The sequence below is a fragment of the Caenorhabditis elegans genome, chromosome II (assembly GCF_000002985.6).
Source record: "Caenorhabditis elegans chromosome II".
In the NCBI taxonomy this organism is placed as follows: domain Eukaryota; kingdom Metazoa; phylum Nematoda; class Chromadorea; order Rhabditida; family Rhabditidae; genus Caenorhabditis; species Caenorhabditis elegans.
The window spans coordinates 4,897,298-4,925,287 of record NC_003280.10 but is presented as its reverse complement, the minus strand read 5'-3'; the positions used below and the strand labels follow the sequence as shown (position 1 = coordinate 4,925,287).

The following is a 27,990-nucleotide window of genomic DNA, read 5'->3' as shown; positions in this document are numbered from 1 at the left end:
GTATTTAGTTCTCAAAACTCTATTTTGAAGAATTTTCAGAACTATGGGTAAAGTGACCTTATTACTGCTATTTGTTCTATTAGCTTTCGCCAATGCGGCACCTCGATTTGACTGTCTTCCCGAACCAAATGGAAATCAAGGAGCGTGTGAAGCAAGAGGATGTATTTGGAAAGAAGATGATACTGGTGTAAGTTGTTCCTTTTTGTTTTTAACTTCACTTGAAACGTATATTAATATTTGTAATCGTACCATCTATTTCTAGAAAAATGCTCCATGGTGTTACTTCAAAGACGGTGTCGGCTATAACCTGGATTCTCAACAAGGATCTACTTATAACTTGAGAAAAAATGGTGGCCCATCAAACCCATGGGGCGCAGATTCAACTGAAATCAAGTTGACGACTAAGTCTATTGGAAGCGTACTTAACGTGAAAATTGGAATTGATGGCAGGTTGGTACTTTGAGAACAAAGTTAAGAACACTATAGGATAACTAAAGGTTCAGGGAATTCTGAATGAATATACTCAAAATGTACTCAAATGAATGAATTTCGTAAGGAGACTTCTCAAAACTTTTCAAAAAAATTTTTGGTTTTATCAAAAATTGTCAACTAAAAAAATATGTGCAACATATTTCTCTAAATTTTGACGAATAATTTTTTACAGCGAACCTTTCCTCAATAAAATTTATGAAAACATATAATTCGTCAAACTTGAGAAATGCAGGTGCAAGTCTTTTAGGGAAAATACGGAAAGTATTTAATTATTAAAATTTCAGATATGAACCGCCAGTTGACTTTCCAAGAGAAACTCAATCATCTACAGAATCCTTATCTCTTTCCACCTCATTTTCAAACGGCGTTTTCTCATTCTCAGTTGTTCGACAGAGCACAAACAGAAAACTTTTCGATACCTCAATTGGCGGGCTCATTTTCTCGGATCAATTCATTCAAATTGCCACGTATCTGCCAAGTGAAAATATGTATGGATGGGGAGAAAATACTCATCAGAGTTTGAGAGTAAGTTTTCAAAAACTTTTATTCTGAAATTGATTAGTATTTTAGCATGATTTCACTAAATACCTGACCTGGGCTATGTTTGCCCGTGATCAACCACCAAATTCTGGAAGTCTTGACACAGTGAACCTCTATGGAGTTCATCCATATTATATGATCCTTGAACCAGATGGCAAAGCTCATGGAGTTCTGATCATTAACTCAAATGCTCAAGAAGTGACAACTGCTCCAGGACCATCATTGATCTACCGTACCATCGGAGGAAATCTCGATATGTACTTCTTCCCTGGTCCAACACCTGAAATGGTTACTCAACAATACTTGAAGTTTATCGGAAAACCATTCCTTCCAGCATACTGGGCACTGGGGTATCAGTTATCCAGATATGGATACAAAGGATTGGCTGAGATGAAAACTAGAATTCAAGCTGTCCGTGATGCTGGAATTCCAATTGATATTGGAGTTGCTGATATTGATTATATGCAGAGATACAAGGATTTCACTACTGGAGACGTAAGTTAAAAAACTAATAAAATCAAAAAAATAATTTCCATTTAAGCGCTTTCAGAATTTAATTACAAAGTTTTTTTAGGTGCCAGAAGCTTCCTGTTCAATCAAAAAAAACTGACCTTCAGGCATATAAATGACCGTATTTTTTAATGGGAGATTTACTAAGTTTTCATAACTTTAAAAATTAATATCTGACTTAAAATGAACTTTTTTGAAAATGTTTCTTCGGGGACTTGTTTCAAATTTTAAGCGCTTTCCGAATTTGATTACAAAATTTTTCTAGGTGCCAGTTGCTTCCAGTTCAATCAAAAAACTGACCTTCAGGCATATAAATGACCTCATTTTTTATTGGGTGATTTAAATCTTTTTTTTTTAGATCACCCAATAAAAATCGCGGTCATTTATATGGCTGAAGGTCAGTTTTTTGATTGAACTGAAAGCTTCTGGCACCTAGAAAAATATTGTAATTAAATTCTGAAAGCGCTTAAAATTTGAAACAAGTCCCCGAATAAACATTTTCAAAAAATTTGGTTTTAAGCCAGATATTAATTTTTAAAGCTATGAAAACTAAATAAATCACCCAATAAAAAATTCCCTTTGTAGTTATATTCTGAATCGTAATATTTGACAGAATGTGGAATTTTAATTGTGCATTCTGAGATAGCAAGTTTTTGCCTATCAATTTTCAAAAATTCTACTCATTTCAGGACTGGGCTGGATTTAGTGACTATGTGAAGACAATGCATGATTGGGGAATGAAGCTCATTTTGATTTTCGATCCAGCCATTGAAGCCACTTATCCATCTTTCCAACGAGCAATCGCTGCAAATGCAAAGTTCATTGAATGGGAAACCAAAGCTCAAGTTCAAACTGCTATTCAAAATTTATATCCAATGGCTAAGGACACTAAGATCATGTTGGGAGTTGTTTGGCCAGATAATCACGTGGCATTCCCTGACTTTCTGGATTCCACAAATAACACTCAGAACTGGTGGATCAATGAATTTGTGAACTATCAATCACAAGTTGCATTTGATGGAATTTGGATTGATATGAATGAACCATCGAATTTCGGAACAAATCAAGATCATCCATGGTACTTTGACAGTGATGATCATCCGAATGATGCTCCACTTTTCTGTCCAACAAATGGATCTTCACCATGGGAAATGCCACCTTACAAAACTCGTGCTGTTTGGAGATTCGGAGATGCCAACTCTGGAGCATTCTTGTCCTCAAACACTTTGTGTATGCTTGCTCAACAGGACGGAGGGAAACAAAGATTCTACAATGTAAAGAATCTATATGGATTAACAGAAGCAATCAATACACAGAAAGCATTGTTCAAGGCAACTGGAAAGAGAGGAGCTGTTGTTTCTAGATCAACATATCCATCTGCTGGAAGATATGCAGGACATTGGTTGGGAGATAACACCGCTAGATGGGAGGATTTGAGAACATCCGTGATTGGTGCACAAGAGTTCAATTTGTTCGGAATTCCGTAAGTTAAAGATTTTGAAACCGTTCAAACCTCAAATGTTCCTACATTATTTGCACCTACACCTCGGCCAGCAATTTTTATTGATAAAAAAATTTCCAACTTTAAAGTTGTAGATTAAATGATGATCTACAACTTGGTAGTTATTCTATTTTTCAAAGCATTTTTTCTGCAAAATTGTAGGTCTCCAAAGACAATACGTTAATAGATACACGTTTGCAAACTTACCTCAAATTTTTATATAAATGTTTGTACTGAAAATTAAATTAATGAAACATAGTAAACTATATATGCTCTACACATTTGGTAAGTTTTGAAAAAATTTGAAATAAAATCGCATCCAACTGGTGCACAAAAAACAAAAAGCTTGAAAAAAAATAAATAAAACCCTTAAATATACTTCTTATTTTTGATAGACTATTCTGAATACGTGTGAATGCTTCTGACATGATGTATTTGCAGTGAAATTCTTCGAATTCTTAAATACTTGTTTCCGAGTTAAAACAAGTTTTATCAGATGCATTATCAAGTGTTCTTTAAGGTCAACATTTGTCAAACTCTTAGAAAGTTCTAGACTTACCGAATGAGAACAGTTTTTCATAACAAAACAAAGAACCACAAAACAATTGATATGTTTCATTTGTGTGTGTACGTAACTTGTAAATATATATCAAAAACAAATCATAAGTTAGGTATAAGTTCGGGGAAGATAAAAAGTGGTTGGGTGGGAAAATGATGATGTTTGTGATCATGAGATGAGATTTGTGGAAATGATTTGGTGTCTGTGTCCTATATACATTTATTACACTGAGAGCATCCGTGATTGAGAGCATCCATTGAAAGCTGAAGGAGCTGGAGATGAGAGCTAGAAGGTTTTGTAGAAGGAGTTGAAGAAGAAGCCATTCAGAAGAAGAAAAGATCAGCACAATCAGAGAGAGTTCCACCGTCGATGCGAATTGAGGGAGGGCAACGATCCATATTTATCTGGAAAGATAGTGGTTTAGAAAGTGTTTAATATTTAACAAAAAGAAAGCACCAAAAAAAGTTTTTAGGATAGTATGAGTTTGTGAATGGAGAGTTGGGGTACGGTAGGTAATTAATGTCTATCTGCCTACATGCAATAAACTTTCAACAAATGAAATAATGAGAATAATAGAGGATAGGCAGGCAGGCTCAGAGAGCGCATAGGCCTAAAACTCCATGGTTGGAAAATCTAATGGCATGATAAAAAGGTTTCAAGCCATTAAGTTTTATAAAACGAAGGAGAAGCCCACTTAAGAAGTAAATGACATTGTAGATAAGATGACACAAAATCATTCAAATATTTGAAATATTTCAAACCGGAGAAGAATAGGGCGGAAAAAAGGGTGACGAGACAGGTGTAAAAATGCGGAACCATTACGTGTAGTAAGCCATGAGTACGTAGCCACTGCTTTATAGAAAGAACATCAACTTCCTAATGTGATAAATCAACTTCTTATCAATATATCAATGAAGTGATAAGATTGATTCGGTTCGTCAAATAAAAGTGGTGTGGGTCGAAAGATCTGGTCTCTCGCATTCACTGAATCAATTCAAGTCATTTAGTATTTTGACAAACTATTGTCAACTACGAAACCTATTTATAGATGTTTGTCTGGTGGCACTTCTTTGGAGGTAACACATTACACATCGCCCCTAAGAAAAATGTATGCAATGCAGTCGTCTTCAAGAAGCAAGAAAACGGGGGAGAATTTTATTAGCTTAGTCACATAATGAGAATTCTAATGACGTCTTACTGTCTTGTATCTACCGTATTGTTCTACTGGGAAAGGTTGAGAGTAGTGAATCAGTGATAGAGGTCGAAAGCCTAATAATGATTTCCAGATTTGATCTCTAAACGGGTCATACGTATCACTTGATTTGTTGCAAAAACAAAATCACTAATCATGTGATTTGACTTTTCAGCAAATAAAACTGCAAAACAAGGTAGTTGCAGATTTAGAGACTATATTTAGAGTTATAGCATCACTTGAGGTGACTGAAAATAAACAGTATGGACTTTGGTTTTATAGGTCAATTATGTTAGGGATCTGATGATGTGGGGGTCTACTGAGCAGTCTAAATGTTCCGTAATTTGATAACTACATTCGTCTATTATCTCTTGTAATTTATGAGACAGACTGTGGTGTTCAAAGTTCAAACTTCCTTTTTTTCGAAAACTTTCTAGTTAGTGGAAATAATTTCGGCATTTGTGTAGGCAAAGAATAGTACCTGCGGCTACTTTGTGACTACTGCAAAATTGAATTTTGAAAACTGATGTAGTTTTTTTAATGATTAAAGGAACCAAGGAAACTTCAGGCCGTTTTGGGCTACCTAAAAAACTGTGCAAACATGAACTCCAATGCACAATATTGTACGAGTAATTTTGGTCAATTTGATGTTGTCAAAGGTTATTTAATTTCTGCCACGCTTCTAGACAACAAATAGAAGATTTTGCCAAAGATTCTGTAGGCATAACTTCAAAAAAAAAAAAAGATTCTGTAGGTGTAGGCATAACAACACCTGCCTCGTGCCTACCCCTAAACGCCACAAGAAAAGCTGTTCACCTATATATGAAATCCCAGAAAACATAGACCGCTGGAAAGCACTCGATAGTTTTCAATGCAATCAGAACCTTAATTTCAGGCTGGCGAATAGGCGTAGGCAGGTACGCCTGGAGATGTGCTGCCTAGAAGTAATACCTAACATAATATAGAAGTAGAAGGAGAAAACGGAGAATAACATTTTTAGCTTTATGTTGTTTAATTTTTGATGGAAAATGCTCTTCAATCTCTACAATCTGTTGGAGCTGTTTTTCAGTCCTGTGATTAACAATAAGAACAATCCTAAACATTAATACTACGACAGTAATAGAAGTTCAACCACTAGTTCAAAATGTGAATGTAGATCCTTTGACGGGTGTGTCCAGGAGACATGTAGGTGTGAATAGTGAAATGGTATTTTGCAAAAGAGGGAGTTTCCACGGACTCCACCTCTTATATTTTTCTGTGCCCGAACGTCGCTTTTTTTTTCTTGTCTCGGTTGCCCTTACCGTATTCCTAAACGCCTCCTTTTGACCATTCTAAGTCTCTCACTCTCTTTCCTCATGTTTTGATTAGCCCTCACAAGACCACACCCTAATTATAATTTGATATGCTCACCGTGAAATCGTGTTAACACATCAAATCAGAAGTAAATGAAAACGTGGCTGTGGGTGTGAAGATGGAAGAACGGTCGACTGACTGACTTGTGTCACGTATTCAGATTCAACATTCCATGCCTCTACAGTAGGGTCTTTAGATTCTAAAACGGGCAACAAAAATTGTCAATGTCGAGATCGAATTAGGGGCCTCTTTGGTGGTGGTTTTTTGTGTTGTTGAACCGTCCCGACCGAAGGTGTTTAGCAATATTGGGGGGAGGGGGGGGACACACCCTGTCCTGTTCTCGTTGTTTTGACGTCACAACACATTTCGCCTGATGCCACAACGTCTGCAATTATCCCACCGCGTCTTTTTCCAACAACTTTCTCGATTAACTGACTGACCTCTCTATCTCGCTCAATTCATGTGACGTAGTTGTTGATGAAGAGGAGTTGATGGGCATGGAACATTTTCTACAGTACCCCTAAAGATGGTTCTTTGATGTTTGAATGTGGCAAGAAGCATGTAAGCCTAGATTAGCAGAATTTACTCTATTAAAATTGATTTCAATGTAAGGTTGGAGCAGAGCCGGGAGCTACAATAATTTTGAATGAACAACGACGTCGGTTTAACCGCTGAAAATCTCAACTTTTCCTGAAGGTGGGATTTGAGAATGGGCAACTACAAAATTAATAGAAAACCACATTTCGTAAAATTCAATTCTGGTACTTTGATCGTACCGTAGTACTGCAGTAATACCAGTATAAGCTGCGTAGTTGAAAGTTGTGTAGTGCCGAATATGGCAGCTAACTGTTGTTATTGATTTAAAAAATTGTCTTTATCATTTTGTGATTAATTTTTTTGTGGCACATGAGCCGAGATGTAAATTGCTAAAATGAAGCAAGGAAAAAATTTTGAAATGCAGTAAATAAATGTATTGTACAAATAACTGACCTAAATTTTTGAAATCGTAATTTCGTTCGGAAAAATAAAAATAAAACTAGGTAGTTCTTTCTACAACTCCATTTTTTGTCAAGATTCTGTGATTTTCGAAAATTTCAGAGAATATTGAGCAATTTTTTGGTTGAATTTTAGATAAATTATAAAACATTTAAAGCTGTCAACACTTAAAATATGCAAAAATAAATTTTCAGATATGTTGGAAGTGACGTCTGCGGATTCATCGGAACGACGACTGAGGAGCTTTGTTTGAGATGGCAGCAGATGGGAGCCTTCCACTCTTTCTTCAGGTATTTCTGAAACAAAAATTATGCACTCAATGCATTCAAGTACACATTTTCAGAAATCACAATACAATTGGAGCACCCGCCCAGGATCCAGCTGTCTGGCCTTCAGTTGCAGCTGCTACAAAGAAAGCCAATCTTTTTAGATATCAGTACTTGCCATATTTGTTCAGGTATACTTTATCCTACACTATTTCCTTTATCTGTATATTTAAGCCTTCACTTCACTGCTTCTCTATCAGGAGCTACAGTAATCCGTCCAGTATTCTTTGAATATCCAACCGATGCAGAGACTTTCAATCTTGGATATGAATTCATGTGGGGATCAAGAATTCTAGTCGCACCAGTTATTTATCAAGGAACAACATCAGTGAATGCATATTTGCCAACTGATAGATGGTATTCACTATTCGACTACAGATACGGTAGCATTATGTCGCCAGGATATGCAACTGTTCCAGCACCAACTACTTCCAGAATTCCAGTTTTTGTAAGAGGTACGGTATTTAATTTTTAAATTTTGAAAAGATTGGGAGACAATTTTGAATTTTTCTAAAACGTTGAGTATATTCTAAAAGTAATAATTTTCAAAAATGGCGAAGGAAAACCTTATAAACTTAAAAAGAGTAGAGCCCAAATTGCCAAAGCGTTGACCAAAAAATTGTTAAATCTGGAAGTGGGAAAATTCCTGAATATCAAAATGCGGCAGTTACCCAAAACTTCGGTAGAAATTTTTCAACAAATCCGAAAATTGTCATGTTAAACTATTGTTGGTTATGAGTGAACTTAAACAAAATCCCCACAGACCACCCTTGATCACCCTTGAAAATTCTGAAGTTGGCAGCATAGATTTAACGGAAAATCCACGGGAAAAGCTATGGCTCAAGGCTAGGAGCCGAGCATTGTAGAGAAACCAGTCCCATCGTCATCAAAGATTTGGTGCAAGCAACTTCGACTTTGAGACTCCAAGTTCTTGCACGGGGCTCGAGTGAGCAGTGAATAGTCGTCTCCATAACAGCACACCTTCCGAGAAGCTTGAGCCAAAGAGCCAAATCTTCGAAGACCCTCACAACGATTTGAAGTTTGAGTTCTTCCGCATGAGAGGATAAAAATTGGAAATAGAATAAATTCAATGGAAGTTACACGGATTAAAAAAAAATATTAATGTTTATGTGAACTTTACATGACGTGGCTAAAGTGAAGATCTAGGACAGAGATAAGAGAGAAATTTGCTATAAATTGAGCAGGTTTTGTCATAAACTTCACTGTGAGTTTTAACTCCCAATCAAGAAGTCGCCATGGCCCAATCCGTCCCACCAGGAGACATCCAGACCCAGCCGGGTACGAAGATCGTCTTCAATGCACCATACGATGACAAGCACACCTACCACATCAAGGTGATCAACTCATCTGCTCGCCGTATTGGATACGGTATCAAGACCACCAATATGAAGAGACTTGGAGTTGATCCACCATGTGGAGTTCTGGACCCAAAGGAAGCTGTGCTTCTGGCAGTTTCCTGCGATGCCTTCGCTTTTGGACAGGAGGACACTAACAACGACCGTATTACTGTTGAGTGGACCAACACCCCGGATGGAGCTGCCAAGCAATTCCGCCGTGAATGGTTCCAAGGAGACGGTATGGTCCGTCGTAAGAACCTCCCAATCGAGTACAACCCATAGGATCTGTGAACTGGGCTTTTATAAAATAAAGATTGTTCTACTAGTTCTGTGTTTTTGTTTCTTATACTCTAAAAAAAAGTTGATGTTTCCGAATGTGCCTCTTCTGGGTACGAAAGTTGCTCGCCGATGAATAGTGTTGACATTGCACTTGGTTCAGATTTCATCGGGCGCATAATTCGCACACCTTTCTTTCGGAAGTTTTAAGCTTAATACTTCGAATTAACTTTGAAAAATAGTTCTTCAAGAACACCTCGTGAAATCTGATAGCTCCAATTTTTAACCAAGCTTTGAAACTCTTTGAAGTCTTTTGATCATTCTCTGCAAAAGACCAAAAGTTCCTAAATTGAAGAAATTGTGGTTTTTGCAAAAGAAATAGAATAAATAGAATGAATACTTCCACATTCCAGACATTTCTGTGGTCATCACATTATCTACGTAGTGATGAGAGAGGAGGCAAAATGGAAGCCAATTAATTAGAAAGAAACGACACAATTGTAGACGCGAGGGCAAAAAAGTGTGGAATGAGATGAGACCAAAATCACTCTAGCATGTTGAATGTGCTTGATATAGACGAGATCAAAGATAGATCGACTTAATTTGGAAACGAGTGGGGGAAGAAGGGTCATAGGTGGAATATGTCAACATGGGGAACTGAAATAAGTATTTAAAATTTATTCTAACGCTTTTCCGGAACTATCTTAGCATTGGCAGTTACAGAAATACGGTTCCCGGTCTCGAAACGATATTTTATGAAAGTTGCAAAAGAGAACATGCGCCTTTAAAGAGTACGGTAGTTTCACAAAAAACTTATTGACAGCCTTCAATTATAAACATTTTTGGATCTTGTCGATACCGGTTACCGTATATTTGGTACAGAAACTATACAGAAAGCCCTAAAGAGATTCCCGGTTCGATTGAAACTCCTGTTCACCCCGAAGTTTGCAAATTTCTAGTCAACTATCTAAAGTTTATATTTAAGGATACAGTGTTATTCCACGTCAAACACCATCAATCACAACAACTGCAACTCGATCGAATCCATTCGAATTATTGATTGCACCATGTCCACTTGGAATGGGAGAAGGAACATTGTATTGGGATGACGGAGAGACAATTGTCAATGATTTCAATTCTTATGATTATCATCAATTTGATTTCATGTATAATTCAACTGCAACTGGTGGAAGTGTTACTATAACTCACTCGAAAAAGGTATCAGGATCACTTTTCTGATTAATTGATACATTTTGCAATTTCAGAGCTCCAAAATCTCGCTTCCAACTTTGGATATCATTGAAATTTTCAACTATCCAAGTGCTCCAAACTTCCGATCATTCACAATCAATGGAAAATTAGTGAATGTCAATGTTCAGAGATCAACATATTCTGGAATTACCAAAATATTGTACATTTCCACAGAAGGGCTCGTAAATTTGTCATCTGCTGATTCTATTGTACTTCAGTGGTCGAATGCTGGAAATAGTATGTTCGATATTTCGTCCGCTAGTTCAGATGAAGTGGGAAAGATGAAGGCGTTGAACACAAACCGATACGACGAATTGTATTTTTAATTTTAATTTTTTATGCACATTTTTTCATCCGAACAATTGTTATTAAAATAAAATCTTTTTAATTGAAATTGAATTCGAATAAACTAATTTTCCGGAATAAAGATTCCCATTGAGATTTTTTTTTTGAAAACATGTTTTTTTCTCGATGAGAAGATACTGTAAATGTAAAGACGCGAAATCGGATTAAAACTTTCGCTGCGAAACCAGGCGATAGAAACATTCAGTGCGCCTTTAAAGTTACTGTATATTAACTTTTAAATCAATTTCCATTTCTATCGGAATTTCATGCATTTTATAGGATTATTTTGTGCATTTTCAACAAGAAATGACATTTTTTCAATTTTAAAAACTTTATAAACACATATGTTTTTTTTAATAGTTTTTTCCAGAAAATGCCGAAGGGAGGGCCGTCGGGGCTGTCTCCGGTCTACGCAGGAATCCGAGAAGACCTTGATACGCTTTTACGAGCATACCTGCAATTTAAGTCTGTACGGTTAGTGGAATATTGATTTTTATTCAATGAAAATTCTATTTTAAGATTTTACGACTACAAAATGATGTTCGAGCGACGCGGAATGGTGGATATTTTCAATGGAAGAAGTGAAAGCTCAGAAATCATTGAGGTAAACTTTATGAAAATGTTTAGTGTCGTAATAATATTTAATTTGAAGTTCAACGAGCATCTACTAGTTCAATGTTTGTCATATATGGAAGAAGAAGCTTGTCCAGGAATGCCACGAAGTCTGAAAGAACGGCTTTTTGGCCTTTATTCGTTGTATACTTTCTTCTTCATTCAACAAGAATCACACGTTGTTCAAATTCGAATGAATCCAGACTGTGCAAGAAACTTCCGAAAGTTTGCACAATTTCTGCTAGTGGAGAAGATTTATGATGCTTATGTGGTGTGCAAGAAACTTCTCCAGAACAACACCATCAAACACGTTGCATTTCTATCGATTGCGAGTTTTCAAATGAAAACCTGAATTTTCTAATTTTCTAATTTTTCCAGCACGATCCCTGCTACGCCAAGTCAAACCAAACCGATGAAAAGAGCCATGGAGTTCCAGTTTTAGCGAATCTAAATGATCCATTATGCCGTGTGAAAGCTCTGACTGAACAATTTGACATGTTGGGAGTTATTCACCGTGAATATTCTAAATTAAAAGATAAATTTGGAATCACTGGAAACCCGCTGAATGACCCAACAGAGATTTTATCCAGAGTCATCGAAAAAAATTTGAAGGCAATTGAGGATTCCGCTATTGAAAAGGTGCATATCAGGGGTGTGCCGCAAATTTGCCGAATTTGCCGAGCACGGCACATTTCAAAAAAGTAGATTTGCCGAATTTGCCGAGCTCGGCAAATTTTGAGATTTGCCGCACATGTCAAAAGCATATATCGAAAAAAAAATTCCCCATTTTGAGAAGCAAAATTTGAGAAAAAAATATATATTTCTTCTGAATAATAGCCAAAAATTGTAACTACTTTTCGAGAAAACGAAAGTTTTCGAATTCTTCTTTTTTAATCGAAAAACAAGGCCTGGGCTTGCATAACCAAATATCTTTCAGGTATTTGATGTGGATCAAGACGAACAATCTTCAGTAGACGCTCTCAGTTCCGATGGAGATGACGAAGAAACTGAAAAGGATCCTGACATCGCTGAAAATGATGATAACGTGGAAGAAACGATTGAACCGTCATTGCCATCGAGAAAACGGAAGAGAAAACGGCGCCAGTCAAAGACCGTCCCAATCAGTGATCCCGAAGTTTTGGATGATCTTTTTGCACGGGAAATTCTTCGAGATAATCAACCAACGGTAGGTACTATACAAACGAGAAATTTTGAAATTTTAGTGCCAAAAATACGATATTCGGCCTTGAAACGATAAATTGTTGTTAAATGCGGAAAGGTGTGCGTCTTTGGAGAGTACTGTACTTTTAAACTATTGTTGGTGTGGAATTTTCATCAAATTTTATATATTCTGTATTTTTGGCACAAAAATTGCAAAATTCGTATGAAATAAACTGGTATCACTAGATAATTTTTTGGAATTTTAGACATCGGATGATTCTGCACAGAGGATGAATGTCGATTCGAAGATTGTCCCCGGTAGAAAGAAGTCACGAAAGATGTCCGCAAAAAAAGCTAAAATAAATTTGCCGAGAATTGTAAAATCGGAACAAATTCCACCATTGAGAGGGATAATGAAGAATGAAGATTTGAACAATTCAGAGAGTTGTATTCATGAAAATGTAGATATTGTTCTGACACAAAGTGACTCTCTTAAAAATGAAATTAAATCGGAGATAGTAGCATTAAATTCCTCCACGAAAACTTCATTTAAATCTTCTCGACGAGTATCTTTCCGTGAAAAGGTAATTTTAGAAATATATTCTTCACTTGAAATTTAATTTTCAGGAAAACGGTGAGCTCGACAACACAATCCACGAGATTCCAAGAAGATGCCACAGTTCTGATGAATCGGACGAAGAGAACTCCGATGAAGATCCTGTTGCCGAGTCTTCTCACAGGCCTCACCTAACTATACAGCTGAAACCAATTCATGAAAAATACGAAACTTCCATAAGTATGAATTTAATTTATATGAAAAATAAAGAAAAACTCATTTCAGCTGATGATTTCAATATATTCAAGCCAGTGGAAGGTGCTGAAGAGACTTTTGAGACGCCATTCGATTCGCTTATTCCAGAGGATATCGATTCCGACGATGAAATTTAGCCTACATTTTATTTATTAGAATTTTTGCTTGCTTTTGGTATTTGTTACATGTTTTTTTTGTTTTCGTTGTTTTTTTTTCATTTAAATTTAAAATTTTTTTTCATTCTTAAATATTCGCAGATGTCGTGGGACAGAGTTGCAAAATGTCAAGAGTGGTGTGTGTCGGTATGGGAAAATAAGAAGCATGACAATAGTGTCTGATAAGTTAAAAGAGGGGAAGAGGGAGGGAGAGAGAGAGAGTGTGCATTTTGGACCAGTAGATGAAGATGGGTCGTAATGATGTAGGAACACAATTATATTTATCAGAGAAACGGGATAAAACAACAAACTCGATTCGAGTTGATCATAAATCTGTGTTATCACAAGAATTCGACGAAACAGGAGTTGGTGGACGATTGACGAGGATATTCGACCCGATGGCAAGGGAAAAAGTATTGATTTTTTGGGAATTATTCTTCCTCACGATCATTTCGCTGGAAATTGACTGGTGGAGAGTGGAGTGGATGGTTGTGCTGAAATTAAACATTTTTGTTAATTTTTAGCAAAAAAATTAATAAAAAATTAGTTAGCGCTTTTCTAAACATATTTTTTTTCAGAAGACGGCAGATGAATTTTTGAAAATAAATTGTTGATCGCGAAATGCTGATATTTTGCAACAAAAATACGGTATCCGGTCTCGACACGACAACTGTCAGTGAACCTCTAGGGGTACTGTAGTTCCAAATTTTTTTCTGCGAAATTATATTTGAAATTCTTTGAAAAAATGCCAAAATGTATTAAAATTCTCCAAGCTTCGAAGAAAAGAGAATTTGATCGCTTGAATACCGGTTGCCGTATGTCTGGAGCAATTAACCGAAAAATCTCGCTTCCGGGTAATAAAAAAGAATTCCTAACCTGTTGCTGTTGTACATTAACTCCCAACATTGCATTATTCTGTGGAAGCTGTGCCTGTTGTTGCATTAATTGATTCAAAGGTTGAACGAAATGTTGATCGTCAACTCGATTATGAGCTGCCAGCGGTGCAGCTTCTCCAAAAACTGCGACTCGATGCTGTTGTTGAAGTGGAGCTGGCTGTGGAAGTGGATCCGATGCGGCAGCTGCCAACGATGGATTTGATTTTGACTGAAACTTAATATTTGAATTTATGGTTTTTTTTTAAATAAAATTTTCATCGCAAAAATTCAGAAAATCATCAGCTTCATTCTAGTTACAGAAATATTAAACGGGAACCAAACCTAGCTAAAAATTTTGCAAAAAATTGGAATTTTGTTACCTCGACTAATGTTTTTAAAATCAAATTATCATTTTTAGCCACATTTTATATCGATAGGCATCAAATTTTGGTTATTTGTATTTAAAATATGTCTAAATCAACGAAATGACGCGAACTAAACTACCAAAACTTGCAATAAAGTGTTATAATTAAGTTATAAAAACGTTTAAATACATACCTTCACAATAGGGCACGCAAAATCCACATGTCGACTTCTAGCCTCTTCTTTCTCCCACGAGCAATGTACAAATGGTCGCTGGACATAATTATAGATGACTTCTGCCTTATTGAAACGCTTCTTAATCTTCTCTTTGTGTGTTGGATAACCTTCCATACCAAGTCGTATCTTCTTCAATCCTCGCTCTTTCAGCACTTGTTTCGCGCAATCTCGATTTTCAGCATACTTGAAGAACTTGTAGAGATGTGTAGAGTATACAACATGTGTTGTTTCCTCACCCATCTGTGGTGGATACTCATCATCCCAATCTACAACATCATCATCGAGAAGGACAACGAGATGACATTCTCGTTCTCCGTGTTCTGTTGAGGCAACCAATTGTGGTAGAATTATTTCTTCGAGAAATTGTGAAAACTGTTCACGTGCTCCTTCGTTCGAAAGCTCGTGAAGTAAAGCATGCAAATTTTGGCATTTGACGGTCTGTGCATTGAATGGAACCAGTAAATAGTCACATGCCTCCCGGAGTTCAGACACAGAAACTGATGATGGACATCTCATTGTACCCGATTGATAGTAATCTAAAATGGCTCTGAAGCAAGATGACGTCATTCCATCAGCCACTTCAAATTCATCCCGTTCATTTGGTGAAACCAGATCAGCTCCCAAATCACCACAAGATGCACGCATTGAGAACATCCGGCCGAGCATTGTATCGGGTTTCGATGTCAGCAGACGTTGTGAGACTAGGAATCGGGTTTGATCGACTAAAAGGCATACTTTGTCGCCTTCTCCCGGTGAACAGTCGACTGTGTTTCCTTGACGGCCACCCAATTGTGACATGAGCATTTCATGAGCAGGACCTCCAAGTGACATTGATCTTTGTCCACGATAATGACCGTCCTGAAAATTTAATTGCTTGGAATTGTAAAACGTTTATAATAATTGCGTATTGAAAAATAATTATATTTTAAATGACTATACCTTGGCAGAATGTTTCAGTGCTGGAGCAAGTGGAGGTGTTGTCAGAGATCTATCAGGATTTGATTCACCCGAAGAGGAGCAGCCTGCGTTACGTGCTGGGGATTCTGAAAATTGCAAAATTTCGTAATTTTTGCAACAAAAAAATTATAAAGCCGGGTCTCAACATGACTTTTAGGAAGTACTGTAGCCTTCAACTTGTTGTTTTTGCAAATTTTCAAAGTTTCGCTCCGATTTCACCGAAATTTAGTGACAATCTGAAGAAGAGAAAATTCCGCAAACAACGAGAAGTTGAGAACTACAGTACTACTTAAAGGCGCGTACACTTTTCCATTTGAGAAAATCTCTCGTGTCGAGACCAGGTACAGTATTTTTTAGCCAAAAATTTAAACTTTTCGAATCAAAAATTGGTTTTAGAACATTCTCAATTGCTTGAGTTTTTTTTAGCAGAGAAAAACTATTTACAAAAAAAAACTATTGGTCTAAAAAAACTTACCAGAAGGTGACGGACTCGTGTGTCCAGATGACGACGCGGATCCTCGTCCTCCCACAAGCGACGATTTACGAGCTGTCGAAGTGGAAGCTGATGGACCCGCTTGTGATGATGATGACGTGGCGGAGTAGGCAGGAACTGAAAAATTTGAATTTTGAAAAAAAAAAACACGGATTTTTAAAGTTTAGTTTATTCTGAATCTACCAACACAGTACTCAGAACTAACCCGAACAGGATAATGATGAATGAGGAAAAGTAGAAAATGAGCTCATTATAAAACGAGAAAACAGATGGAGCCAATAGAAGAGGAGATGTTATTTGTAGCTGTGGATAATGATTATATGGTGTTGGAAGAAGATGGAAGAAGTAAAGTGAGCGTCTAGCCTCTTTTCCTCCAAGCTAGGGGTGCGCAAAAAGGGGCGCAGCTGATACAGAGAAGCATCAGGGGAGAGTGCAGAGTTTGCAGAGGGTTCAGAGAAAAATGCGACGATATAATGATGACAATGGAGCGACGTATTGAAGAAAGATAATGTGGTGATGTGATAAAACTGGAGAGACGCCGAGAGAGATCATCAAGACGGACTGGATACGATGGGAGACGAAGACGAAGGAGGAGGGTCTAGACAAAAACGATGAACGGAAGGAAGCAAGGAATGGTGGTCGCTTCCTGTCCTACTTTAATCAAGTGCTTTTGCTCTTGAAAAAGTGTGTCTTTCTTTCACAGACTGTGTCAGCTGAGATTTTTCTGTCTTGAGCACGTGGGAATTTCATGGTGGTGACAATTTCTGTGTTGTATTACACAGATTCTAAAGCTTGGAAAGATCAAAATGGCAAACTTTGGAGTAGAATTTTCCTTTCAAGAAAAGTGCCTTTCATTTTGATTTTTTTTTAATATTTACAATGAATCATCACATTCTGTGTGTTTTTGTATGTTTTCAATTCATGCGTGTGCATGTGCCATCATCAATACTTTTTGTCGTTCGCTTTGGAGCTAGAATAGTGATAGAGCGGAGTAAAGTGTGACAAGGTAAGCAAATAGAACACTCTCTTTCTCACAAACACCTACAAAATTTGGTTTTTTTCAATTTTTAACTGAACAAGATAGATGATGTATACTATTTATGTGATCTTAGATTATATCGACCTTAAAAATTGCACTTTTAGGTTATTGATGAGAAATTTCTTACTTTTCAAACAGAAAATTGGATGAATCAGAGATTATATCAACAATTAGCTTTTTGGGTGTTGATCAGACAGCAGTGTAAAAAATCTTTAGCAAAAGTTAAATTCGAAGAAAAAAAAGCGACAAGATCCGATTCTCTACCAATCGAGACGAGAAATGAAAAGGTCACAGTGATGATGACATGACTTTACACCGAAAAACAGATGAGACAACCTCAACGGGGTAAACGACTACAGAGAAAAGATTGAAGATGAAGATGAAATGGGTCAGTTAATTTCTGTTTTCAAAAAAAAACAACACAAATAAATTGAACGGCGCTCTTACAATATACGCTGAGGGGGAACACAAAACAAAAAAATAAATGGTGGAAAATCGCCTCCAAACCCAGTGCAACGAGGGAGAAAGATTGGAAGAAAAAACATAGAAGAGGCAAAAAGAATGCGAAATAGCAGAAGAAGATTAGCCGGAGACGGACGGACGGACGGGTGGACGAATGGACAGCCGAACTGATGAGAAGAGGAAACTCAAACAATGTGGGTGAAGGAGATGGAAGAATGAGGAGATGGAGGCATTATTTTTGGTAGAGTTCTAGCTATAAAAGTGGGCAAGGTCATACATTTTAAAGTATCTGTGATGAAGTTGCAAACGGCTGCAAGTCAAGGGAGAATCCTTATGACAAAGATGAACTTTTTCTCACTTGAAAAGTAGAATTACAAAAATGATTTAGGGTTTCCACTTGAATTTTCTCCAAAATGAGAAACCACGCCAGCTAATTTTTTTTTGGCATTTTAAAGCAAAAACTACGGTATGGGACTATAAACAAAATTCTAATTACACTTTTTCAAAATTATGAAGTGCCAAGTCGTTTGGGGATGCGAAAACCCCAGAGAAGATGGTCCACAGAGTCCATCAAAACATTCACAACTTTTCCACATGACTCTTGAAACTTTTTATTTTGAAATCCGAACCCTTGAGGTGTCATCATGACGTAAATAATAATTCGGCGATGGATGGAGATATGAAAAAATGAAGAAAGTTAAGAAAACGGAGAGAGGGACAGTTGGCAACATTCGACCACCTGTTCACTTTTCTAAATTGTTTTCATTTTCTTCTTGGTCTTCGCTTTTTCCTCTTTGCACTTTTTGCCCAATAGAAAAGGATCTAGATAACTCAACTTTCAGTTCACAAACGAAAGAAAAACAAAATCGAGAATTCAGAATTATTATTCATCTTTTTATGAATCTATGATTATTTGTCAGATGGTCAAATGTCATTCAACGCCAATAAAAAGCATTTTTACAGGACAAAGACTCGTTGTATGTAATACAAAAGTCATTTAAAATTGAAATAAAATAGATAACATCAATGTTAAAAGTCTTCACATTTTCAGAAAACTAATCTCGTGTTTAAATTTTCAAATCCAACTAAATCCCAATCAGACTAAAAGGATGTTTTTGAGCTTTGACTCACCATTATCCGAAAATGTTACTTTCATCTCGTGGGGAAAAGTAGAAAAGAAATTATTAATAATTTGCACAGATATCCAAATTTAGAAACGAATTATAGCCTTGAGCAGGTGCAGAATTGCTTTTTTGGTTATTTTCTAAAACTCTAAGCCGATTTGTAATGATCGGATGTTTGGAGATTGAAAAATCTGGAGTCAATAAGCAAATATGTGTTTGTTTAAACATTAAAAACATATGTGAAGAAAAAAAGAGCGTTTTTCTTCTGCCAAAAGGTGAACGAGCCGGAAATAGTGATTTTCTTCCAATTTCGTAGAGCAATTTACGTCACAATGACGAGGGACACACAAAAACAAGAAAAGAAACGGAAATTTACCTTTTTTGAGTCCGGCAGGCGGTTGAGAGTGTGGAGTCGCAGGTTTAGCTCCAAATGACCAAGAAACCTGGAAAAATGAGATTTAGAGGCTATTTTTAGAATTATTGCGGTGAAAAGCGGAAATTTTTAATTTTAGTTTGCAATTTTTCCTCAAAAATACATTTCTGTGAAATACGAACAAGTGTGCGCTTTAAAGTTAATTTATTTCATAGTTTTTTTGCGAAAAAATGTTTCTTATACCAAAAATAACAATATAAACACATAAATATTAACGAATCGTGAGAAAAAGTAGAAAAAATTGATAAAAAATTCTGCAGGAGCGAGAGATTGAAAATACTGTACTTTTTAAAGGCGCACACTTGTTTGTTATCTACGAAACACTGTCGTGTCGATACCGAGAACCGCATTTACGGGTGTGCGCCTTTAAAAATTACTGTAACTTAAAACTTTTGTGGTATTTTTATCGACTTTTCATGGTTTTTATGTCTTCATATCGTTTTTTTTTGATAATTTTTATTAAAAAAACAAATATATTACCTGCTGTGGTGCACGAACAGTTCTTGTTGATGACGTGCTGGCATGATCTTTGCGAGATCTCTCGCTCTTCAGACATCCACGACTTGAAGAGGAACCGTCAGTTTCAGCCCCGGTTTTGTCTGAAAAAAATAAATTATTGATTTTTATTCAATCTGAATGAAAAATTCGAATTCTTACCATCATTATCCAGTGAAACATCAGATTCGTCAGAAGTGTTATCGAAGAGTCGTCGCGCAGGAGCATCTGGCACATTAACGCCATTATTTGCTGGGTTTCCAAAATTTGAAGATGATGGAATGTCTTTGTTCTGTTCTTCCGATTGAGACATGTTGTAGAATGGTGGAAGACGAAGAAGATGATAAGAGTGACAGTTTAATTACTGAAAATGTGCGAAATTTTATATAGTTTTATTTATTTAGGAAACAGATAGTGAAAGTTTGGGAGGAGTTGAACAGTATAAAATAAGAATGACAGGCAGAATGGCTGGGTAAATATTATTCAAATACAAGTATTTTCAAAATTCCGCAAATTTGAACAAGTTTTCATTTAAAAAACACATTTCGAACGGAAAATTTGGGTAAAAGAAAGCTTGGAACATAGTGAAAAAGGACTTTGCGAACAAATAAATTAAAATTTGCTTGATTTCAATTTGTTTTTTTCATTTTTTACAGAAACAACAAATTTCACAGCAGCGTTCTCCTGACTATCACACTTTTTTTTTGAAACAAAAACGAATAAAACAAGCTTGAAATAAAACTTTTGGTACCCAGACGTCTCTGGCCCCAAAAAATTTAAGTTGACGGGTGTCGACAGAGGGAAATGAGTGGCTTTTGGAAGGAGACCTGGGGCCACCAGTCAGCTTCTCGCTTCTTTTTTTTTCTCTAGCACTCTCTCAACTTTACAATACACTCTACGCGCTGCTGCAACTTTTCTGTCAAGTTGTCTGCCGTCTCTTCAGTTGAACTTGGTTTACTTTCGTGGCGAGACACATCAAAGTGACGGCCGACATGTGCCTTTGAGGCTGATGAAATTATTCCCGCAATTTCCAGAAATTTTTGCACTGATTCTGAAATAAAATGACGTTGCAATCTTTAATTTTACTCTTCGTTGTTCAAAAACTTTTCAATTTTATTCTCGTTACAATATTTCACTCTTCATTGACCAAATTTCGCAAATAGAGCGCTTAAATTCAGATTTTAAGTTAAGCATTTAAAATTAATACTCTTTTTTTTTAATAATAATAATAATTTATTACGCTCGCTGGGAGACGTGAAGGAATATAGAATACAAAAGTTATCATTGTTCGCTCGAACTAGAATTGGTGCAGTCGGGCAATCGTTTCCATTCCATTAGAATGTTGTCCTTGTCCTTGCGTTGTCCTTGCGTAGACTCCCCCATAGTGGGCGAGCGATTCCCGAGTGAAAATAATCACGGAATGCCATTTTTAAGCGATGCCATTTTCTATTTCTTGAACTATATATTTTTAAGAATATTTTAATCTGCGCTTTATCATGGATTTTCAATTCAACTTTATATTACTTTTCTAACTTCAATATAAAATTATTTAATAAATATATTTTTATTTTTAAGAAAATGTCCGAGGAGATCAAGCCTTCTGCTCCAGATGCGCCGACTGCTTCGCCAATTGTGACCAGAGACGAGCAAAATTTGGTTGTCTCATTCCTTCAGTTTATCCGCCAGAAGGTTTCACAAAATCAGGCCACTGCCGAGCAAGCGGAAGCTCTTGAAGGTTTTTTCCTATTTATTTCTATAAATTTAGCTTAAGATATATTAAAATTTCAGTTGCAATTCAATGTCTCGAACACTCGTTTGGTCTTGATGATGCCTCATACGCTTTCCAACCATCACGCCCAATTCTCGAACTTTTCAAGAGCGCCGAAGGACTTCCAGAGGGAGAATCTGCTCTTCCAACACCGAGCGATAGTGATATTTCTCAAGCTAACAAGCTTAAAGAAGAAGGAAACGATTTAATGAAAGCCTCCCAATTTGAAGCTGCTGTTCAAAAGTACAATGCCGCCATCAAGCTCAACAGAGATCCAGTCTACTTCTGTAACCGCGCTGCTGCTTATTGCCGCCTGGAACAATATGATTTGGCCATCCAAGATTGTCGTACAGCTCTTGCCCTTGATCCATCTTACTCAAAAGCTTGGGGAAGAATGGGTCTTGCATATTCTTGCCAAAACAGATATGAGCATGCCGCTGAGGCATACAAGAAGGCTTTGGAGCTTGAACCAAATCAAGAGAGTTACAAGAATAATTTGAAAATTGCTGAAGACAAATTGAAGGAGCTGGAAAGCTCGCGACCGGCACCAGGTGCCAATCCATTGGCTGGGCTTTTGGGAGCCATGGGAGGAGGACCGGGAGGAATGCCGGCTATGCCAGGAATGCCAAACATGCAAAACCTTATGAACGAGCCAGGACTTATGCAAGCTGCTTCACAGATGATGAGCGATCCAGCACTTTCTGATATGGTAAGTATCAAATTTTCGGGAATAAAAGATTTAATTGAAATGGCAATGCACGTGGCCGTCAAAATTAATTGTTTTTCATTATTATTGCTTGTTTTTTGATGATGTATGCTCTAAAATATTGAATTTTTCAGTTCAACAACATGATGTCTGGAAATGGATCAATCGCTGATTTGATGGCTGCTGGCCAGCAAATGGCTGCTCGCATGCAAGAGACCAATCCAGAACTTATTGAAAATCTTCGACGCCAATTCGGCCCCGGAGCCGATGGAGGAGCACCACCACCAAACCCACCACAATAGATAATCTCTTCCGCCAATCTCCTTCCGCATCACGAATTTCCATTTCGTTATCTCTCTCTCTCTCTCTTTCCCCTTCTCTCGTCTTTACTTTCTGCTCTCATGTGATTTGAAAAAGCCGAAGTCGCTTATGGTTACTCGTTTTTTTTAGTTTCTCTCGCAGAATTTCCCCTTACAATGATGATGTTATAATCGCCCCCGATTCAAGCCTTATCGAAATATTGTTTTTAATTAGATGGTCATGTTTTAACTACCAACAAAAAATTGGGTCAATTTTCTTTTTTTTCACGAATAATAAATATTGTCGAAATATTCTTTCCATCACAGACACACTGGTTGCAAACGCGCTCCAACACGAAATTATCGATTTGCACCCAAACGAAAGATAGCGCGGGAGTACTCACATTTTCTTTATTTTTGATTTTTTTGTTGAAATATTTTAGTATTAAATTAAACAATTTAAATTGTAAAAAACCTCAAATTTGAAAATAAATTCAGAATGCAACGCCACGAAAGGATTCGATTTTTCATAACTGAACAATGTCGTAATCTGGATCCAACGTATAGAAATTATGTAGGAATTTAATTTTCTGTCAATCTAAATTCTTTTAAAAGTTATTTTCAGATGTACCCGAAACAAATTCTTCTCGGTGACGTTCCTCTACCACTTCTCCCTAATTCTTCACTGACGTTTCGAGTCAATTCAGCTGTAAGTAGAAAATTTATTGCGTGACGAGCATTATTGTGTTTTAAAAACTCTAAAAATGATCAAATAAATTTAATTTTTTTTAGGAAAAAATCTGCTTCCGTATTCGACTTTCGATTGATGACAGCCAGGAACCATTGAATATTGGAATTCCATTATCACAAGTTGAAAGTGTTTCAATTAAAGATCATAGTGCGAAACATCCAGAACCTGCTCTTCTTTTTTTACTTAAGAAAGGAGCTTTAGAGAGATTTATTCAGGTACACTATAATTTTTTCGATTTTCGCACGACAAATTTTTGTAAAATGAAAGAAGGTGTGCGCCTTTGAAAAGAGTACTGTAATTTCAAATTCTCGTTTATGCAGAATTTTTATCGATTTCCATAGATTTTCACTAACAACTTGTGTTTGAAAAAACACATGAACTCGTCAATTCACTGCAAAAAAATTCGAAAAAATTGAAGATTCCGTAGCAACGAAAGTTTGAAGTTACAGTATTATTTAAAGGCGCACACCAGTTTTCACTTAACGGACAATTTTCGTGTCGAGACCAGACCCCGTATAAAACGAATTATTTCAGGTCTGTAATCCACTATTGGGCGAACTTCACACATATCATGGACGAAAACGTAAAATGCTGACATATCTAACAGTAATTCTCGGAATGGATCCACACTTGGAGCAACCGAATCCAGTTTATTGCCGTGTTTCATTAATGGCTAACAAATTCACATTCCCATTTGGAACAGCGAAGAAAATTTTATTAAAAGATGTGAGTTTTGATTTACCGCGTTTTCTAAAAAAAACACCAACAAAAACGTTTTTTCCCGGGGAAAAAAGACGAAAAATGAGTTTTATTCATCTGAAAATACATGAAAAATTAGATTTTTTAAATTAAAGATTTCCCAAAAAAATTATCAGAAAATTTCCAATTTTTCCATAAGAAAACGCAAAGATGTATATTTTTCAACTAAAATATTGCGATTTTTCCAAGAAAAAAAACTATTAAAAATAAATACAATCCAATTTTCCAGTTACCAATAATGTGGCAAGAAGTCTTGGATAAACAATACGATCGTCGTCTGAAAACTGGAATTCATCATGATAGAGAACGAATGGCAGAGATGGATGATGAAGCATGGGATTGGCTTATGTCATTTCTAAATGTTAAATGGGACAAATGTCCCAGTGGTGGACGTTGGTTCGTTAGAGATAAGGATGGTACGTTTTTTTTTTGCTCCGAAAACATTAATAGCCAGTTGTGAAATTCGGTGATTTCGAATAAAAATACGGTACTCGGTCTCAACACGACTAGAACTTAAAAGCTACCGTACCCAGAAGTATTTTGCAATTTCCTAAAATGTGGCAATATTAATTTTTTCATAGAAATACCAAGTTTTTTTAGCACTATAAATCTTGAAAAATTTAAGGAAAAATTGTGGAATACTTGTGAGTTTTGTAGCTGCAAAGTTTCTTGAAAATCGAAAAATTAAAACTACCATAACTACAATGCAATCTAATTTCAGAACTCGAAACTTCAGTCAACGAGCATAATGAGTAAGTTTCCTATATTTTACAACTAAAATTAACTCTGAATTTCCAGAAATCTTGCAATCAAACGAGAAGCTTCACCACAAGATGATCTACTGGCTAAACCAATGAAGCAAATAAAATATTCCGATTCAGATGTTGGTTCTCCAAATTCTATATCTTCGGAATCTTCAGCTTCTATTATGACACGATAAAACACTCGTTTAAAAATCATTTGTTTTCAACCCCGCTAGAACACTTTTTACTATCAGTTTTCCATCTAATTCTTCACCAAAAAATCAAAAATCGATACTCACAGCTGCTCCTTTACAATTTCAGCCGTTGAGTTCTCATCATGACTGGAAATGTATCATTTGGCTGAGTCTATTCAGCGACATTAACCATTTCAACTTTTTTGGCATCAAATGTTTTATAATTTTATTCTTATTTTACTGCACTTTATTGTCATTAATGGCTCAATAAAAATGTTAATAATCAAGTTTTAAACACTGAGACATGCCAGGAGTAAACATTTTCAGATACAGTACCCACAAGAACGGTAGACTCGAAATTTGAATTTTTCAGAGGAAAACAGTAGTTTCACGAGCTGAAAACAAATTTTTTGTGTTGATAAAAGTCCAAAAGCATTTCTGTTCAGAAATTAATTCCAAAATTAATTTATCGTAGACTCAGAATCCGTTGTAGGAGTCTATGACTCCAGGCTCGTCTCTCGGACTCTGAATATCAAAAGACGAAGTGAAGAAGCTTATTGAGATGGAGGAGAAGCCGAAGGAACTTTGGAAGAACTCGTTTTGGCAATTTGCATTTCTATTAACTATTGAATAAATGATTATATGTACATAATATCAACTAGGACCCTTTGGGTCCTGCAAATCATATGGGCCTTCAAATGGCCTGAAATGCCGTATGGGACCATATTTAGCTTAAAAGCTGAAAGGTTCAATACAGAAAAAACAAGGAGATTTCGATTTATTGCACAAGAAGTCTATTAAAAACAAATTGAACTTTCTTATTAAGCCTTCTAAAGGTTGTATTCGATTTGGAGATCCACACAAGCTCCTTTAGGGACCAAAATTTAAAAGCTGAAAAGTTTAAGACACAAAAAACTGAACTTTCAAATTTCATTTATTGAACGTATTGCAAGTTCACAGATCCTATGGGTTGTACTCAATTGGGAGGTTCTTGCGACGGACCATACCGTCTCCTTGGAACCATTCCCGACGGAATTGCTTAGCAGCACCATCCGGGGTGTTGGTCCACTCAACAGTGATACGATCGTTGTTAGTGTCCTCCTGTCCAAAAGCGAAGGCATCGCAGGAAACTGCCAGAAGAACAGCTTCCTTTGGATCGAGCACTCCACATGGTGGATCAACTCCAAGTCTCTTCATATTGGTGGTCTTGATACCGTATCCAATACGGCGAGCCGAGGAGTTAATCACCTTGATGTGGTAGGTGTGCTTGTCGTCGTATGGTGCATTGAAGACGATCTTCGTACCCGGCTGGGTCTGGATCATACCTGTGCGGCATTCGGAATTTTTCGGCATAACGGCATAACGGCATATGCCGCCAAAAATTTTTTTCGGCATATCGGCATATGCCGATATGCCGTCCATTTTTCTTTTCGGCAAAACGGCATTTTCGGCATATGCCGTGAATTTTGAAATCGGCATTTCGGCATATGCCGCGCTCCAAAAACCAGCATTATGCCGGCATTCGGCATTCGGCATTTCGGCATTTTTAATTTAATTTAATTTAATTTATTACGATAGTAAAATATCGTGAGGTAGAAAAAAAAACACACATTAATAGATACAAACCATCACAAGTGGTTACATAAATAAATTACACAAATAAAACGAAACAAAAATAAAAAGAGATGAGAAGAAAATGATGGCTACATTGGAGAAGAAGCAAAAACAGAAATATCGATGTATAAATGGCAAGAATAAATGATGGATAGAAGTGAGGATAAGGTAACATTAGATCAGTGTTGCTTCATTGTGGGTAGTGTTCTGTTAACAAAAAAGTGTCTCCTAAGTTTAGATTTTCCTGTGCTCCAGATATATTTCTTTTTAGAACGAGTGTGGGTCTCTTGTTGCTCAAAAAACTCAGATGTTTTTAAGTCTACTTTACCAGTATTCATTCTGATTATTTGGATTCTGTCAATTATTTTACGTCTCGTGCTTAAGGTTTGGAAGTCGAATAGTTCGTTACGTTCCATGGCAGTTTTGTAATCTTTATCAGTTGGATTAATATATCTTTTTTTGATTCTACTATAAAGGCGCCTAGTGAATGCGTTTTGTACAGACTCTATTGCTTTCTCATCCGATTTTTTTGTCGGAGAAGACACTACTGTTCCATATTCTAAACGAGGGCGGATGAAAGTTTTGAATAAGAGAATCATTAGTTTCTTATTGGAGGTACTGTACTGGTTGAACATGTTGGCCAGTTGAAATTTAGCTAGATTGATACATTTCCTCCAATGCTCAGAGAAATCCAGCTTTTCAGAGATTAAAAATCCAAGGTCTCGGGTAATAGCTTTTCGCTCAATAGGGTAACCGTCTAGGTGGTATTTGAAATCTATTCTACGTTTTCCTACTGTGACGTGAACTGTCTTAGATTGGTTTAGAGTGAGTTTTGATCCCCTTGTCCAATCTACTACAGCATCTAGAGCAGACTGTAAATTGTTTTCGCTTTCAGTCTTAGGGGTCGATACATACAATTTCGTGTCATCTGCAAACTGCTTACATGCTACTTTTTCGGGTAATATTGATGATATATCATTAACATAGATACCAAACAAAAGTGGTGACAGAACTGCGCTTTGTGGGACGCCACAAGTGGCCAATTTTCTGGATGGCAGCGTTTGCCCAATTCTAACCCTAAAGCTTCTATTTGACAGAAATTCATTCAACCATATCAGTAAATTTTTGTTCATTCTTAAAGATACGAGTTTATCTAAAAGTAAGTCATGTGGGAGGCGGTCGAAAGCCTTGGAAAAGTCTAGGTATATGATATCGATTTGCTCACCGAGATCAATACTTT

The 27,990-nt window shown here is 36.6% G+C and overlaps 7 protein-coding genes and 2 non-coding genes across 12 annotated transcripts; 7 read left to right on the top strand and 2 right to left on the bottom strand.

Moving 5' to 3' along the window:
- Positions 1–39: 39 nt before the first annotated feature.
- aagr-2 (P-type domain-containing protein) lies at positions 40–10,794 on the top strand. The gene is made up of 10 exons (NM_062496.9): positions 40–187; positions 263–450; positions 777–1,017; positions 1,063–1,527; positions 2,232–3,025; positions 7,338–7,433; positions 7,487–7,600; positions 7,644–7,924; positions 10,089–10,321; positions 10,369–10,794. Exons 1-10 carry the CDS (start codon positions 44–46, stop codon positions 10,678–10,680), a joined length of 2,868 nt encoding a protein of 955 aa, NP_494897.3. The 5' UTR covers positions 40–43; the 3' UTR covers positions 10,681–10,794.
- On the top strand, positions 8,726–9,109 carry msp-31 (Major sperm protein 19/31/40/45/50/51/53/59/61/65/81/113/142; the record flags this gene model as incomplete). The annotated part of the gene is made up of 1 exon (NM_062497.6): positions 8,726–9,109. One exon carries the CDS (start codon positions 8,726–8,728, stop codon positions 9,107–9,109), a length of 384 nt encoding a protein of 127 aa, NP_494898.1.
- Positions 10,795–11,069: 275 nt separating the features above from the next.
- Positions 11,070–13,517, top strand: snpc-1.4 (snRNA-activating protein complex subunit 1). Its single transcript, NM_062495.4, has 8 exons — positions 11,070–11,173; positions 11,219–11,303; positions 11,352–11,639; positions 11,690–11,950; positions 12,249–12,497; positions 12,739–13,056; positions 13,100–13,268; positions 13,314–13,517. The coding sequence occupies exons 1-8, from the start codon at positions 11,073–11,075 to the stop codon at positions 13,418–13,420; spliced, it is 1,578 nt and encodes a 525-aa protein (NP_494896.2). The 5' UTR covers positions 11,070–11,072; the 3' UTR covers positions 13,421–13,517.
- Positions 13,453–20,280, bottom strand: btbd-10 (BTB domain-containing protein; the record flags this gene model as incomplete). 4 transcript variants are annotated; one of them, NM_170983.7, is made up of 8 exons in its annotated part: positions 13,510–13,932; positions 14,315–14,542; positions 14,872–15,771; positions 15,853–15,956; positions 16,346–16,480; positions 19,365–19,431; positions 19,902–20,020; positions 20,079–20,280. In NM_170983.7, the coding sequence occupies 8 exons, from the start codon at positions 20,227–20,229 to the stop codon at positions 13,870–13,872; spliced, it is 1,767 nt and encodes a 588-aa protein (NP_740981.1). The 4 variants fall into 4 exon arrangements, with proteins under 4 accessions (NP_740982.1, NP_001379870.1, NP_740981.1 ...); NM_170984.4 differs by lacking the exons at positions 19,365–19,431; positions 19,902–20,020; positions 20,079–20,280 and adding an exon at positions 16,569–16,749 and having other exon boundaries at positions 13,453–13,932; NM_001393055.1 differs by lacking the exons at positions 19,902–20,020; positions 20,079–20,280 and having other exon boundaries at positions 13,483–13,932; positions 19,365–19,433.
- R05F9.15 lies at positions 17,925–18,060 on the top strand. Its single transcript, NR_051018.1, has one exon. It is a non-coding gene; the product is annotated as an Unclassified non-coding RNA R05F9.15 (non-coding RNA).
- Positions 20,281–20,859: 579 nt separating the features above from the next.
- Positions 20,860–21,009, top strand: R05F9.14. Its single transcript, NR_051017.1, has one exon. It is a non-coding gene; the product is annotated as an Unclassified non-coding RNA R05F9.14 (non-coding RNA).
- A 482-nt stretch (positions 21,010–21,491) lies between these two features.
- On the top strand, positions 21,492–23,000 carry sgt-1 (SGTA homodimerization domain-containing protein). The gene is made up of 3 exons (NM_062492.8): positions 21,492–21,651; positions 21,705–22,393; positions 22,525–23,000. Exons 1-3 carry the CDS (start codon positions 21,495–21,497, stop codon positions 22,690–22,692), a joined length of 1,014 nt encoding a protein of 337 aa, NP_494893.1. The 5' UTR covers positions 21,492–21,494; the 3' UTR covers positions 22,693–23,000.
- Positions 23,001–23,187: 187 nt separating this feature from the next.
- Positions 23,188–25,423, top strand: R05F9.9 (MSP domain-containing protein). Its single transcript, NM_062491.7, has 7 exons — positions 23,188–23,263; positions 23,315–23,398; positions 23,482–23,655; positions 23,975–24,166; positions 24,429–24,615; positions 24,921–24,951; positions 24,998–25,423. Exons 1-7 carry the CDS (start codon positions 23,189–23,191, stop codon positions 25,137–25,139), a joined length of 885 nt encoding a protein of 294 aa, NP_494892.2. The 5' UTR covers position 23,188; the 3' UTR covers positions 25,140–25,423.
- Positions 25,424–26,099: 676 nt separating this feature from the next.
- msp-32 (Major sperm protein 32) lies at positions 26,100–26,459 on the bottom strand (the record flags this gene model as incomplete). The annotated part of the gene is made up of 1 exon (NM_001381404.1): positions 26,100–26,459. One exon carries the CDS (start codon positions 26,457–26,459, stop codon positions 26,100–26,102), a length of 360 nt encoding a protein of 119 aa, NP_001367755.1.
- Positions 26,460–27,990: the final 1,531 nt, after the last annotated feature.

Bases quoted from the DNA above. Each gene is read 5' to 3' on its own strand.
- R05F9.9 (NM_062491.7), top strand. From the start codon at position 23,189: ATGCAACGCCACGAAAGGATTCGATTTTTCATAACTGAACAATGTCGT. The intron at 24,167-24,428 runs GTGAGTTTTGAT...CCAATTTTCCAG, and splicing joins AGAAAATTTTATTAAAAGAT to TTACCAATAATGTGGCAAGA. The intron at 24,952-24,997 runs GTAAGTTTCCTA...CTGAATTTCCAG, and splicing joins TCAGTCAACGAGCATAATGA to AAATCTTGCAATCAAACGAG.
- sgt-1 (NM_062492.8), top strand. From the start codon at position 21,495: ATGTCCGAGGAGATCAAGCCTTCTGCTCCAGATGCGCCGACTGCTTCG. The intron at 21,652-21,704 runs GTTTTTTCCTAT...TTAAAATTTCAG, and splicing joins GCAAGCGGAAGCTCTTGAAG to TTGCAATTCAATGTCTCGAA. The intron at 22,394-22,524 runs GTAAGTATCAAA...TGAATTTTTCAG, and splicing joins ATCCAGCACTTTCTGATATG to TTCAACAACATGATGTCTGG.
- snpc-1.4 (NM_062495.4), top strand. From the start codon at position 11,073: ATGCCGAAGGGAGGGCCGTCGGGGCTGTCTCCGGTCTACGCAGGAATC. The intron at 11,174-11,218 runs GTTAGTGGAATA...TTCTATTTTAAG, and splicing joins CTGCAATTTAAGTCTGTACG to ATTTTACGACTACAAAATGA. The intron at 13,269-13,313 runs GTATGAATTTAA...AACTCATTTCAG, and splicing joins AAAATACGAAACTTCCATAA to CTGATGATTTCAATATATTC.
- aagr-2 (NM_062496.9), top strand. From the start codon at position 44: ATGGGTAAAGTGACCTTATTACTGCTATTTGTTCTATTAGCTTTCGCC. The intron at 451-776 runs GTTGGTACTTTG...TTAAAATTTCAG, and splicing joins AAAATTGGAATTGATGGCAG to ATATGAACCGCCAGTTGACT. The intron at 7,601-7,643 runs GTATACTTTATC...TGTATATTTAAG, and splicing joins TACTTGCCATATTTGTTCAG to CCTTCACTTCACTGCTTCTC.